Genomic DNA, 14,257 nt, shown 5'->3' on the forward strand with positions numbered 1-14,257 from the left:
TCAGCGAGCAGCACTCACCAGCAATACTCCAGTTTTGGGGGAAAGGGAAGGGCACCGTGTTGGGAACAACTATATTTAAGGGTTGTGAGGAGCCTGGGGCAAAATGGGGGAGTCCAGCAGGTGGGAATTTTGGGGGAGGCTCTGATGCCGGCTATTTGAACCCGCTGTTGGTAGCCACCGTCAGCCGAGTGTGGAAGTTCAGGTTTGGACCCTGCTGGATAGCTGCCAGCCTGTGGTAGGGTTTGGACTGGATTTTCCATGAGCCAAAGCCGCTCAGGTTTCCTGGTCCCTGCTGCAGATCAGCTTGGCTGGAGAGAGGATGGCTCAAAGGGAGGGACAGGACCCCCCCTGAACCCTGCAGCCCAGGGATGCCCGGGATGGGGATGCCTGTAGGAGGGAGATTCCCATAAGTGCTGTGCCCCCCAGGACTCCACGCTCGTGGGCTGTGTCTAAAAGCTGTGAATATGCAACAGGTCTCAGGCTGTCCCTGAGCTCCTTGGAGCACAGATGTCCCCCCTGAGCATCCCCCATCATGCCTGCCCCAGCAGGCACCCCAGAGCCCTGGGGGTCCCTTGGCTGTGTCCCCTTGGTACACAGTGGTTTTCCAGCCCAGGACCTGGCTGAGGCTCCATGTAAAACGCAGTGGCCCCCTGCCCGTGGCGTGGCACCGCCGTGGCTCCCCTCCCTTCTCTTTATTAAGTGCCATCAGGATTTAAATTAAAGCTTGTCACCAGCTGGGAGCAAACGAACCCTGCATCATGTTTGACGGGGTGCCATCTGCCAGGCAGGAGCAGAGACCCCAGCTCAGGGCTGGGTCCCTTCAGCGGGGTGGGGGGCAGCTGGAAGTCACTCTGTGGAGCAGGGGGGGCGACCCGGGGGGGACAGCCCTGGGGACAGGCTGTCTGATGCCACACGCCAAGCCCCCGTGGTTGGAAAGCACCATCCCAAACACACGCTTCTGGAAAACAGGGGCCGTGGCAAGGGAAGGACTTATTTAAATTATTAATTAGCTTTGTTTTTAAACACGGGCTCTGAGCAGCCTCCGCAGCAGAAGGAATTGTTATTAAACGCCAGCCCTCCGGCAGGCAGGCCATGTGTGCGCGGCGGAGCCCGCAGCGCTTGGCTGCCAGATAAAGACGTTATTGTTGTCATCGTGCCTTCGTCCCAGCCCTCCGCCTGCTCCCACCCACCCACGGCTCCCACCCACCCACGGCCAGCGGATCCCAGGAACAAAACCCCCGCGCTCGGCCCAGGCTCCTGGTGGTGCCGAGAGGAGGAGGAGGAGGTGGAGGAGGAGGAGGAGGAGGAGGGAGACAGCCAGAGAGAAACTTGTCTTGGGGATTAATAAGAGGCAGGAGGAGGGAGAGGTGCACACAGGTAAGCTGTGGGCAGGTGCTTTCCCCCAGGCTCTTCTCGCCTTCAGGACACTGCACTGGTCCATGATGCTCCTGCCCTCTCCAGCCTCCCTTACATGCAAAGCAGCATCTGCTCTTCCTTTTTTTCCCCTTCTCCTCTTGTTGGTTTTTTTTTTTTTCTTCTCCTGTTCTTCAGCAGCTGGAGTCTTTGTTCCTTCCCTTTCCTCTTGTTGCAAGAGTTTTTCTCAGCATGGGGCAGGCTGGGGGGTGTGGTGGGGGAACTTGAGGCTGCAAAGTCAGAAGAAAGTCCTGTGTGTGATAGTACCCGCAGCTGCTGCCAGGCGCTTTCTGTGGGGGTAAGCAAGGGCCCCCTTGTGTGTGCCCCCCCTCCAACCTGTGCTCTTACACGCTCACAACCCCTTGCACGCTCGGCTCTGGCTCTGCAGCCAGGGGGGCAGAGCTGGGGGTGTCGGAGGGGGGGTGCACAACCCCAGTCATGCCCAGGACAGCCCCCTGCCTTGGAAAGCAGCAGGGAAAGCGTGCAAGGAGCGGGGAGAGGCTGAGAGGGGAGCAGACACCTCTGGAGCTAGGACTGCTACCAGGGAGCCTCCGGTAACACTGTGCTCAGCATAAGGTCCATCAAATGGGGCTGGGGAAACAGCCGGGGGGGGGCTGGGGGGTCCAGCTCCTGTGGGACGGGGGCTGCGTGCAGCCCCTCGCCCCCATGCCGGAGCGGGGAGCAGGGGGTTCCCTGCCCTGTGTGGGGGATTGAGGGGAGAGGGAGCAGCCAAGCAGCACCCCAGTGCTGCAGGGGCACTTTCCAGCAAGCTGGTTTTCTGCCTAAAATGTAGGTGGGAAAGCCCTTACCTCCTGCCCTGCCTGGATCACACAGACCCTTCCCAGGGCATGTAACACCACTTCTGCTGCCTCCATCAGAGATGTGAGCCAGCCCGGCTCCAGGCAGGCAGAGAGGTGCAGCCCCCTCCTGCACCCCCCTCCTGCACCCCACTGCCTGGATTGCTGCCGTGTGGGTCCTGTCTGGAGCCGGCTCTTTGTCTCTGCTCCGGCAGATGATGGGAGAAAGCAACAGGGCAGCGATGTTCGCTGAAGTCCTGGGGAAAGGGTTTTGTTGTGTGAAAGAGGCTCATCCCAAACCTGCCCTTCCCCGCCTGTTTTAAAATTTTAGGAAAAGCATCTACTGGGCAGAAAGTGGAAATTCATCCCCTTGGCAGCTGAATGCAAAGCATGTCGCACATGAGAGCTTGGAAACTTTCCTGGGAGCCTGCGATGGAGGGCCTGCCTTATGTGGTGCTCAGCCGGCGGCATCCTGCGATGCTTCCCGGGAAGCACCCTTTCCTTGGCCAGCCCGGGACAGGCAGCGCGGAGCAGAAACGCAGGGTGCTGGGTGTCCCTGCTCCCCTGGGGAAGGGGGAGGGCGAGAGGCTGAGTGTTTTCACCTGGGAAGAGACAAAAATGTAGCTGTGGGAAGTTTCCTCTGCCCTCGGGAAGCAGCTGGAAGGCAGGGATGAGCCATCAGAGCGGTTTCCCACCCTTAGAGAAAGCAGAGCTGGGGGGACCAAGGCAAGGTATCGGCTTGGAGGGGAGCAGGGTGTGCGTGGGGGGCAGGCACGGGGGTAGGCTGAAGTCGCTTTGGCAATATTTTCTCCCACATTTTGCTTTTGTCTGTGCCCAGCCAGTTCCACTGTGTGTGGCAGAGAGATCTGCGGGCGGGCTGAGCCAGGAGCAGCCCTGGGAAGGGTCGGGACATGCAGTGAGGGAGAAGGAGAAGGAGGGAGGAATTGCTGACACAGAGAAGGCAGAAGAAAGGTGTTTTCTTCCAAGGCTGCCTTCCCACGGACCCTGCTGCGGGAGGAGGTTGCTGGAGGGAGCAGTGAACACAAACGAGCTTTTCGCAATGAGTCTGGTGACTGTAGTACAGTGAGGAAATGCTGCTGGCACGCAGAGGGATGCGGGAGGCATGCTCTGCTGTCCCCACGTCTCCCAGTCCTCGGGCTGACCCAAAAGTGTTGCTTGAGAGCCTAGGAGCGTGTCTGAGCTGCTCTCTATCAGGGTCTCCTGAGACACCCACCCCCTGCCCGGACACAGCACTATCCCTGCAAGAAGCGCTGCAGTGGGGCTGAGCCCCTGCGGCCACCCCGGTGCTGTGCCAGCCCCAGCGCCTCCGCCTCGCTGGGAAAGGGCTGGGAAAGGGCGACAAGAGCAGGTCATTGCATCAAGGCTCTGCTCCCCAGGGGACCCTGGGGACGCCTGGGTGACGGCGTGTCTGCCCTCCCCTCGGAGGACAGGCTTGCACTGAATTTAGCCCTTTTCCGCCGTTCCCAGCTCTCCGGCGCAGCTGGATAAAGAGCTCCCTGTTTCGGTCACAGCTGATCCGACCCAGACTCTTGCAGAGACACGAACAAGCTGTTGCAGTGGTTGGATGCGAAGGAGGCTGACGAGGGAGCTTTGCTGGCTCCTTTCGGTTATTTTTAGCTTGCCCTCCTTGGTTTGCTCCAATGTGCGGGTTCCCAGGCTGGGTGGGAGCATTTTCCAGCCTGGGGGGCTGCAGGGATGATGGGAAGTGGGGGTCCCAGCGGGAAAGCTGAGAAGGGAGCTAGCAGGGCTATGGGCAATGGGCTGGAAAGGATCCCTGGTCCAGCCATCTCAGCTTTCCCCTCTCCTCCTGGTGTTAAAAGCTCCTTTTATCCCTCCCAGCCCCTTGACATGCGCGGGGGTCCCGGATATATCGGTGCTAGCTGGCCAGAGCCAGCTGCTGGTCTCTGCATGTCAAACGGCTGCAAGAAGAGATGGGGAGGGCAGGAGGCACCCGAGGGAGAGCGCTGGGACTTCTGCCCATGACAAATCCCCCTGTGACCTTTGCATGCTCACTCTTGCCTTGGAGGTTGTGATTTTTGCCTGCCCTTGGCACCAGTCGCTGGGCTGACAGCGAGCACTGCTTGGGAGCTGTGGGTTAGTGAGATGCAGAATGATAAACTATTTGGAAAGCAAACACCAGTGGCATTTGGGGCTGGAATTTCCAGCTGTGGTGCTGAATTTTTGTCAGTTGTAATGGGATGACTGAGGGAGCAGCTGTCTCATTCTGGGAAAAACTCTGGGCTGGCATCTGTTGGGTGCCTTCATCCCGCACCCAGGCCAAGCTGGCTGGCCCAGCCCGCAGCTCAGGAGGTGTCAGAATTGCTTTTGTCCGTGAATCGAGCCTTTTCTGCCCACCAGGCGGTTGGTTTCCTGAATGCATTCATTGCTTCATGATTTAACTTTATTCCAGTTGCATGGATTCCTTGTGGGTACCCGGGATCCGAGCTGTCCTGTCCGTCAGGGAGTGGTGAGAAAGGTCGAGGCATTTGCAGAGCAGGCGCTTTGCTGTGGCTCTGGCCACGGATTTGACAGCTGGTGCCCATGTAGAATCAGGGTGTGGGATTTGGAAATTCAGTTTCTTGCATTCGTGCCAGTAAATTCAACTGCATGAAACTGGATGGAGAACAGACTGCTGACTGTGGCGGGTCCAGGGAGAGCTGGCTTTGAACCTTCCAGCATGTTGGAGGCAATTGTAAAGCTTGTGGTGGCCTCAGGCTCATTGCATCCCCATTATTCTGGATGAAGGGCTGTTGTGGGGACCACGGGCTGTGAGCTGGTTTCCTGCAGATTGTTTGGAAGTGGGTCCTGCTTTCCCCGGGCAGAGCCTCCGCGGGGAGCTGCAGCTTTGCAGGGAGAGGCTGGTGGGGATGGGTGGTGGGGAAGGGTCGTGGCAGTGCTGGCTCTGCCTGGCTGCGATGGACAGAGGGGCTGTGGCAGTCCCATGGGGACATGCCAGCAGGTTGCAGGTGGTACAGTGGATAAAAGGGGCTGCATCTGCCTCCTGACACTTTCCTTCTGTGCTGACAAATGCCACATGATGCTGCTGCTCTCCAGCCTGAATTTCTGGCTCGCTGACTATTTCTGCTATACGCCGAGTCTCTAAACATCTGCAGTGTTGGAGCCTCATGCGGAGGGGCTGGCGCAGGCTGTGCAGGGTCAGGTCGTTCCTGGAAGGGCTGAGAGCTCAGACAGCTCCCCAGCCCAATGGGGTGACAGCTCTGCCCTGTCCCCCACCCTCTATGTGACATTGCCCAGGGCAGCGGCCGGGTGGCCCAAGCTGATCGTTTCCCTGCGAGCGGAGGGAGCCAAACACTCGGACCGCAGCGTGTGCTGGCTGGAATATCGTGTCCCAGCTGCCTCCTCCCCTCTGCGAGGGGCCAGCTGCAGACCTCAGCCCCTGCCGCCTCCCTGGGCGTTGTGGGCGTTAAAATCCAGGTCTGTGCTTTGGAGCCCAGACAAAATCTCATGGCAAGGTCTGGGACAAGGTTGGGGGGGAGATCCATGTGCAGGGGGAGACGTGGCTGCGAAAGGCGTGGGGTGTTGTGAGGCCAAGAAGGGGACTGCACGTACAGCAGCTCCCTGTCACGAATTTGCCCGTTCTCTGCAGCTCACCATTGAATCTGAACTCTTACAACACAGAAGCACGCACGTACATCCCCGATGGGGACTTGCTGCAGCACTGCTGAGCTGAGTATCTGGCAGCATTTGGACCCCGTCGCTTTTCCCTGTTCCTCCCTTCCCCCAGTGAGATGCCAGAGCTCTGATTGAAAACAGCAGGCATGAGAGGCTCGTAGGGTTAAACAGAGCCAGATGGGAGCAGGGCGAGACAAAAAGGAAAGTAACAGCCTGGGCCTGGAGGGGGGGGACGAGAACAGGATCTTTTCTTGGAGAAAGTCAATTACTTGGAGCCCCAGGAATGCGTGGGATGGCTTCAAAGGGAGCGGTGGCCCATTGAGGGGCCCGCAGAGCATCCCAGGGTGGGATGTGGACCCTGGTGAGAAGTGTAAGGAAAAGGGGGTTGATGTGGCGGGGGGCTACCCCAGCAGTGTGGGTTCGTGCTGCTTGCTGCTCAGGTGGGGGCTGGGGACGTTTCCCTGCTGCTGCCTGAAGGCAAACACCATGTGCCCGGCTCAGCCGGGGTGCTGAGCTGAGCGGGGTGGCTGTGCCCGCTGTGCCGATGCCCTGGCCCCTGCGGCCGTGCCAGCACCGCAAGCTCCGCTCCGTCCTGTTGTGTGGGAGAGAGCAATGAGCTGGGAGAGCTCAATTTCTCTCCAACATCCGTCACCAAAGGTTCCTGCCCCACACTCCAGTCCCAGCAGTGCCAGCTCCCACAGCAGATACTGTTTCCCCAGGAGATGCATCTTCCTCTGAGTCTCCTCATCTTCCTCCCTGTCTTCTTCCCTGTCTCATCTCACTTGATTCTCTTTCCCACCCTGCCTCTGCCGAGCTCCTCCATCTGCCTCGCTGTGCCTGCAGCTCGGCTCTGTTCCTGCTGGGGTGACAAATGCCGCCGGGAAAAGCCTGGCGAACACCCTCAGGTATCTGCCCAGGAAGCCCACAGCCTGGGCTGCTCCAGCTGGCCCCGGGGAGTGTCAGAGCATCCAAAGCACCTTCTGCACCGGGCTTTCTGGGGAGCTTGTCTGCAACAAGCTGGATCCCTCCATCCTCCAAGACATCAGCTGGAGAGTTACCAGCAACACTCTCTGAAGGAGGACGGCTGCTGTTCCAGGCAGCAGCAGGGAGGGCAGAGATGAGACAGGCAGCCTTCACGGGTGATAACAACCCAGAGAAGAGGGAGAGGTGGTGTGTGTAAGGTGTTGGGCTGGTGTCCAGGAGAAACACTCTAGCTAGGGGCAAGCAGAGACCTCTCCTGAGCCCTCCAGGTCTCCCACTTCTACTGGGACTCTCCCCAAATCAGCAGCTCAGCCCAGTGCAGTGGGGCTGGAGGTGATGGATCGGTTATCTGGGCAGCACGAGGAGCCATATAGCCATAAACATTCGGTATTGCCCATGCATAATCTTGCAAATGCCCTTTTTATCACACGGCCTTGCAAATGGGCTGTCCTCTTTGCTGCCCTGCCAACTGCCGCTGGCTTCCCGATACTGTTGCTCAGCCAATTTGCTACTGAATCATTGATTTTTTTGGCTCAAGTGCAAAATTAAGCCTAATCCATCAAGGTCTCTGAAGGGGCAATCCATCCTTCAGGGAGAGGGCACAGTGGTGTTGGGGTCCCGGTGGGTCCAGGCTCTGCAGGGCAGTGCTGGAGGTGTCATGGTCCCCAGAAAACTCCCAGACAAATGAACCTCCACCACCCCCTTGGCGTAACACTGAACCAGAGAGAGGGGACCTCAGTGACTCATGCTCTAGAGAGGGGTTGGATTTAAAGATAACATCCAAGGGGAAGGAGGGATAACAGCAGCTTGCTGGCAGGGACATGGGGTAAATTCCTGCCTGTCAGTGATGGGGGAGATGGGAGATGAGGCGGTACCTAAATCAGGCACATCCTAACCCAGCTCTTCTTGTTGCCTCCCTCAGGCAAACATCTGGACCATGAAGGTGGCCTTCAGATTGCTTCTCCCGCTTGTTCTTGTGCTGATCTCAGAGGTGAGCGGGCAGCGGAGGAAGCCTCCCCGGAAACCCACCCGCCCGCCTCCTGAGTTCATTGAGCCTGTTGAGCCCACAGAGCTGCCTCCGCCCCTACCACCGGGTCCCCCTTCCATCTTCCCGGACTGCCCCCGGGAATGCTACTGCCCTCCAGACTTCCCCTCTGCCCTCTACTGTGACAGCCGCAACCTGCGGAAGGTCCCCATCATCCCGTCCCGCATCCACTACCTCTACCTCCAGAACAACTTCATCGATGACCTCCCAGAGGAGTCCTTCAGGAATGCCACAGAGCTGAAATGGGTCAACCTAGACAACAATCGCATCCGGAAGGTGGACAGGCGTGTTCTGGAGAAGCTGGAAAACCTCATCTTCCTCTACATGGAGAAGAACCAGCTCAAGGAGGTCCCTTCCTTCCTGCCACCCAACCTGGAGCAGCTGCGCCTGAGCAGGAACCAGATCTCCAAAATCCCTGCTGGGGTCTTCAACAAGCTGGAGAACCTGGTGCTCTTGGATCTGCACCACAACAAGCTAAGCGATGGGGTCTTCAACAAAAACACCTTCAAGGGACTCAAGAACCTCATGCAACTCAACCTTGCCCACAACATCCTGAGGAAAATGCCCCCCGGGGTACCCAATGCCATCCATCAGCTCTTCCTGGACAGGAACAACATTGAGGACATCCCCAGTGACTACTTCAAGGAGTTCCCCAACCTGGCGTTCATCCGGCTCAACTACAACCAAATCTCTGACAAGGGGCTCCCCAAGAACTCCTTCAACCTCACCAACTTGCTGGTGTTGCACCTGGCCCACAACAAGCTCACCAACGTTCCTTTCATCAGCCCCAAGCTGGAGCACCTCTACCTGAATAATAACTCCATTGAAAGTGAGTTGCACTGCCCGGTTGGGAGGCTGGGGGGAGGTCTTGGGGTGGCGGGGAGCAGACAGGCGTGAGGGTGGTGTTTTGTTGGAAAAGGTCGTTTTTTGCCCAGTGGGATGTGAACCCTTCAAAGGGAAATGCAGCGGTGAGATGAGCTGGGAGCTCCTTGTAGGTGAAGAAGGCTGTCAGGGGGATGAATTTGTGTGTGGGGAAGGATGGCTCACATCTCAGCTGAGGAGCAGAGCTAAAATCCCCCTGGTGCTGCAGGGCTTTTCTTGTCGGTTGTCATGGGCAGCTCTTCTTTGGGGCCACCTGCCATCCAAATAGTTCCTTCCCCAGCCGGGCTCAGAGATAGGGCCATTGAAAAGGGAGAGTCTGTGCACATATTTTAAGAACAGATGCCAAGAACGCAGGCAAGATGGTTAGAAATAACCCAGCTCAGCTCTTGAGCTGAGCCTCACAGGGGAAGGAACAGGGAGAAGAACAAGGCTGTGATGGAGGTTGCCTTGGCAAACCAACTGGGGCAGTTTCACACCATTCCAGGCAGAGTGCTGCAATTTCAGGGGAGAGGTGCTGGCCTGTGAAACGTGTAAACACAGCTCGCACATTCGAGAAGAAGACAGGGACCCATTCTTGGTCACTCCAGATGTTTCTGCTATTAGAGGTCCAGCAACCTGCTGTCCTTGCTATCCACGGGGAAGCAAGAATGCGGCGCTCCTGCCAGAAACCCTCCATGTGCTCTGGGAAAAGCACGCTGGGCTCCCCTATTTCTGGCTGTGGTGGGGGGTATGGGGGCTGCAGGACCCACCCAGGGCATTACTCACCTGTGAAGCAACCGCTGGTCCCCACAAGGGGTGTGTGACACAAACACTTGCACGCTGCGGTATTGATCGTGCAGTGCTGGTGTGTGGCTTTATCTGCAAAAGCGATCGGGGGCTGAAGAGGGGGTGTAAAATCCCAGCTCCTGCCCAGACATGGCACTGAGCATGAGCCAGGAAGGGACGAGCAAGAAAGCTGCTCCTTGCAGGCAAGCCTTAACAGTGTTGTGGGTCACGATGCCAGGGAGGGGGACAAAACCCTCACCAAGCCACGTCCCTTCTCTCAGGGCATCGCCAGAGTCGGCTCCCAGGGAATAATGATGCAGCGATTAATGCCTGGTTCAAACGCTGGCTAACCTGCATTTTATTTAAACACCAACAAACTGGAGCCAAGAGGGACCTTGGGGTGACAATGGTGACTGCTGCTGGCTTCACAGGCATGGGTACCCACGCCCTGCTAAGGGCTTTCCATGGAGGGATGCTCCCCTGGCCGTGCGCATCATGTCCCAGCTTTCCCTTTGCCTATTGCACCCAGCTTTTGTAAGGTTTCAGTCCCTGCTTTGGGTAACAACATCAGAATCCTCAGGTTTATTCTCGGTAATGCAGGCCCTGGGGTGGGGAGAAACACGTGGAACTCCAGAAGTGAGCTACGAGCTGGTTACTGACGTTATCTCCAGCGTAACGGTGCTGGAGCATGTTTCCTTGATGTTTCTTTGAAGGCTTAGGGCTGGGTCGGCAGGTTTCATCTTTGAAAATGTTCCCTTTTCTCTTTCGAATGACACTGCATCCCTCACCGTGTTTTGGCTGAACGTGACCTACTTCATTTCTGATCAAAACCAAGATTTTCCTCTCACTGGGGCTGCTCTGTCTAGCTGGAAGAGGCTGGGGATTCCTCCCCTCAGTGGCAAAGCAACCCCATTTTGGGGTTCAACAGACAGGCAGGCGGGGAGGGGGGGTCTCAAGCATCCCTTTCTGCCTTCCCCGTCCTCTAACCTGCACCCCGCTTGTCCTCCCCTCCCTGCAGAGATCAATGGGACGCAGATCTGCCCCACCTCGCTGATGTCCATCCAGGACTTTTCCCCCTCCGACCTGGACAGCGTGCCCCGGCTCCGGTACCTGCGGCTGGACGGGAACCTCCTGAAACCCCCCATCCCTTTGGACCTGATGATGTGTTTCCGCCTCCTGCAGTCCGTGGTTTTCTAGAGCGTGCCTCTCCCAGGACTTGGCTTTGCACAGAGACTTGACCCCCATCAGTGTTTGACACGTGGGACCCTCTTTGCTTCCCTCTCCCCCTGCTCACACCTCACCTCCATCCCTCTCTCCCCCTTTTCCTCCTCTGCAGCAGCCGTGGACACACGTGGCATGTGCATCCTTGGGGACCACTGTCTGCAGGACAGCACCACATCACAGCAGCCATCCCAGGTTGCAGCACTAGCCTGGGGGGAGCAGCCACGCTCACCCCAGTTCCCTGCCTGTGGGCTCTGCCTTCCCTGCCCTCATCCAGGCCAGCCCTGGAGCTGTCTCTGCCTCTCCCCTTCCACCCAGCAGAGTTTCAGGAGGTTGGATTCGGTCCCAGCCACAAGCATCTCTGGATGGAGCTAATGAGGGAGCCCAGGGGCCACCTCGCTGCAGGACTTGGGTCACATCATTGCTCCAGGTGGTTGCACCCAGAGAGCCCGTGATGTCCTTAGGGAAAAATCCCCTGTGATGGAGGTGGAGCAGGGATGTCCTGGGCTGGCATGCCAAGGGTGCAGATGGCCACCCCGCAGCCTTGGGGTGCAGGGCGATGCGTAGCGGCAGCGGGTGGCTGGGGGAGCAGGATGTGTGCAGGAGGGTGGCTGGGACAGGCGACGGCACCTCATGGCCAGAGTCATGTCCTAGGGACCTGGGTGAGGGACACGCTCCTCCCGCCTGGACCCTCCCGGGGGGCTTTAGCCTTAGCTCCGCATCGCTCTGGAGGCCGAGGGGCTTATTCCCTTACGGTGGTGTGAATTTGGCAGGAGGGAGCGGGGAGGGTGTCCAGCCCCTGCGGCCGGAGCTGGGCTCTCCTGTGCCCTGTGTGGGTTGCACCTTCCCCACAGCCATACGTCAGGCACCCTCCTTTGCAAGACCAGCCCCCTCCCTGACTTTCACCCCTCCCAAGCTCCCCCATCCCCCGGCAGCATCAGTCCGTGGTCCCCATCCCAGCATCCCGCATCCTCCCCCTGCCCTGTGACGGGAGATGCAGGGCTCAATGCATCGGCCGCACTCCACTGCTCCCAGCACACCCTGCCCTCCCCGCTGCAGGCAGGACCCCAAGCCTGCGGGACCCCCATGCCAGCAGCCTTGGCAGCAATGCCAGTGGGATGCTCGCCCCCGTATTTAGGTATCTGGGGCCAGATCCTGATGTGGGTGTAAACCTGGGCTCTGCTGGGGCTGGCTTGACCCGTGAGATCTCCACTGTGCTCTCCGTCCCTCTGTCCTCCTGCCTTGACTCCCACCTCCTAGAAATTTTATTCTCGGGTGCTTTCTTGAACCAAGCACACATGACTGGGTTTGCCTTTTTTTTTAGAGAAAAGGAAAGAAAAAAGAAAAGCGAAGAATTACTCTTTTGGAAAAGCTATTTTTTATCCCCCCTTCTCCCTGTTTTCACATGTATCACTTCCCTCTCTGATAGCTGTACCTGCATATATAGGGTGTCCGGGTTTAGGGGGGGTTATTCTCATTTTTTTCTTCCTGATTCTCAGGATTTAGATTTAAGGCTGAGCATTAGAGGGGAAAAAAAAAAAACCCAAACAACCAAATAACTCAAATAAACATTAAAGCACTAAACCAAAGAAACCACCCATTACCTCCTTTGCGTTCAGCCACCAAAACTGACCCTTCTCCGAGATGGGCATGGTCAGGCACCGTGCCCTGCTCCCTGGGAATGGGATAGCGATGCTCCCGGCAGCCTGGGGACACAGCGGTGACCCTATGGGCTGGGTGCTCCCCGCTTTCCAGTGCTGGAAGGTTCATTAAACCCCTGTGCTAATTCAGGCTTGTTTTCTTATGATAAAAAGTCCCTTCTCCAAATCTTCCTCCAGTGGGCTTTATTGGGTTCAACAGGTTTCAACCTTAAACCCGGAGACCCTATGTATATATTTATATATAATGTGTATATATACTGGTAGACTGTACAGATATATCTAGAAACATATGTAGTTCTCAACTGATTTCAACTTAATGGTATTTTCACTCCTACTCTCCACAGCAGTGAAAATAAAATGATTCACAAGGGACCCAGAGCTGCAGTCGGACCTGCCTCCCCCTGATCCATCTTCATCTTCCTCACTGCGCTGCAGCTGCTGCTTCATTCAGAGCCACATTTCCTCCAGGCCAACTTTCCCAACAGCTGGAGGTCAGGAGACCCCGGGGGTCCCCGCAGCGGCGGGCTGGCAGGCTCAGGGGTTGTTTGTGGCGTGCCCTGGTTTGAACTGGGGTTGGGCTGGGCTGGCAAAGCAGCACCAGTGTCAAAGCAGCAGGCATGCCTGCAGAGCAGCGGCGGGCAGCCCTATGGAGCATGTGCCTGTCTTAATGAGCACCGCTGCTAATTAAGAAAGCCTGACCTGAGCTGCAGCTCCCAGGGCTGTGGCTGCAGCTGATGGGTGTTATTGTCCCTGCGAGCCAGCTGGGAGAAGCCAACGGCTGCGTGAACTTGGGCTGAGCTGCCCCCGCGTCACCTCCATGCGCCCGGGGAAGGTGGATGAATGTCCCCAGGGTGAGTTTGCCCCTGGGGAGCTGCACGGAGCAGCCTCAGGGCACGCACGGGGCATGCATGGGGCAGCTGGAGGGGAAGGAGAGTCTCCCACCCCCACCAACGCACCCAGGTCCATCCCCAGGGCTGCGGCCGTGCTGGGTGCGCGCGTGTTTTCACACCAGCAGAATGGGTGTAGGCAGCGACTTCTCCTTCTGCCCGTCGCTGCAGCTTCCAAAATCTCCTCTCGCTGCTGCTCTCCCTCCCCACGTGAATCATGAGCGGAGAGGGAGGACGGCTGTGGGCGCGGGTGCGAACGCATGGGCTGCGGCGTGGGGCTGCTCACGGGAGCGTGCACGCTGGCAGGAGGGGATGCGTGTGCGTGTGTGTGCGCAGAGCGAGCTCCCCTTCTGGTTTTGTGCCGGAGAAGAAAATCGCTGTATTTTGTCATTGGGGTGTGAATCATGCACTCCTGGGTGGGCATTCACTGCCTGCCTCCCCGGGCAAGTCAGCCCTGTCTCCTGGGGGAGCTGAGCACTGAAAAAGAATTGGGGGGGGGGGGGGGGCTCATTTCTTCCTCAGTCACTGTGCCACGTGGGGAGTAGGACCCGGGCCATCCATCGGCGAGGGAAGCCTTCCCCTCACCGCCTGTGCTGTGGGATCACAGGGAAAGCTGGAAACCCCTTGTTAGTGGGGGCAGAGTGGGGCTGCTTGGGTGGGCATCAAAGGGGGCTCCTCAGCATGGGGGGTGATGATCTTCCCGGTGCCGGGGAGGGGGCTGCGGGCCCACTGGGGAGCGGCTGCTGAATGCAGCAAGAGGGGGTTTGGAGCAGGATGAGTTACTGCTTGGATCAAGCCCCCTTGCAGATGGGGACTCCCCCAGCCCAGCCGTGGGTGCCTGAGCAGGGACCCCCCCTGCTGTGAGGGTTTGCCCCCACCCTTGGGGCGATGCCGTGCAACTGCCGCTGCCTCTGGGGACAAGGGAAGAAGGGGGGACAAGGACAGACACCA

The 14,257-nt window shown here is 58.1% G+C and overlaps 1 protein-coding gene across 1 annotated transcript; it reads left to right on the forward strand.

The window, feature by feature from the left end:
* Window positions 1–1,252: 1,252 nt before the first annotated feature.
* PRELP (proline and arginine rich end leucine rich repeat protein) lies at window positions 1,253–12,797 on the forward strand. The gene is made up of 3 exons (XM_005447062.3): window positions 1,253–1,377; window positions 7,768–8,719; window positions 10,556–12,797. Exons 2-3 carry the CDS (start codon window positions 7,783–7,785, stop codon window positions 10,732–10,734), a joined length of 1,116 nt encoding a protein of 371 aa, XP_005447119.2. The 5' UTR covers window positions 1,253–1,377; window positions 7,768–7,782; the 3' UTR covers window positions 10,735–12,797.
* The last annotated feature ends 1,460 nt before the right edge of the window (window positions 12,798–14,257 follow it).

The sequence above is a fragment of the Falco cherrug genome, chromosome 16 (assembly GCF_023634085.1).
Source record: "Falco cherrug isolate bFalChe1 chromosome 16, bFalChe1.pri, whole genome shotgun sequence".
Lineage (NCBI taxonomy): Eukaryota > Metazoa > Chordata > Aves > Falconiformes > Falconidae > Falco > Falco cherrug.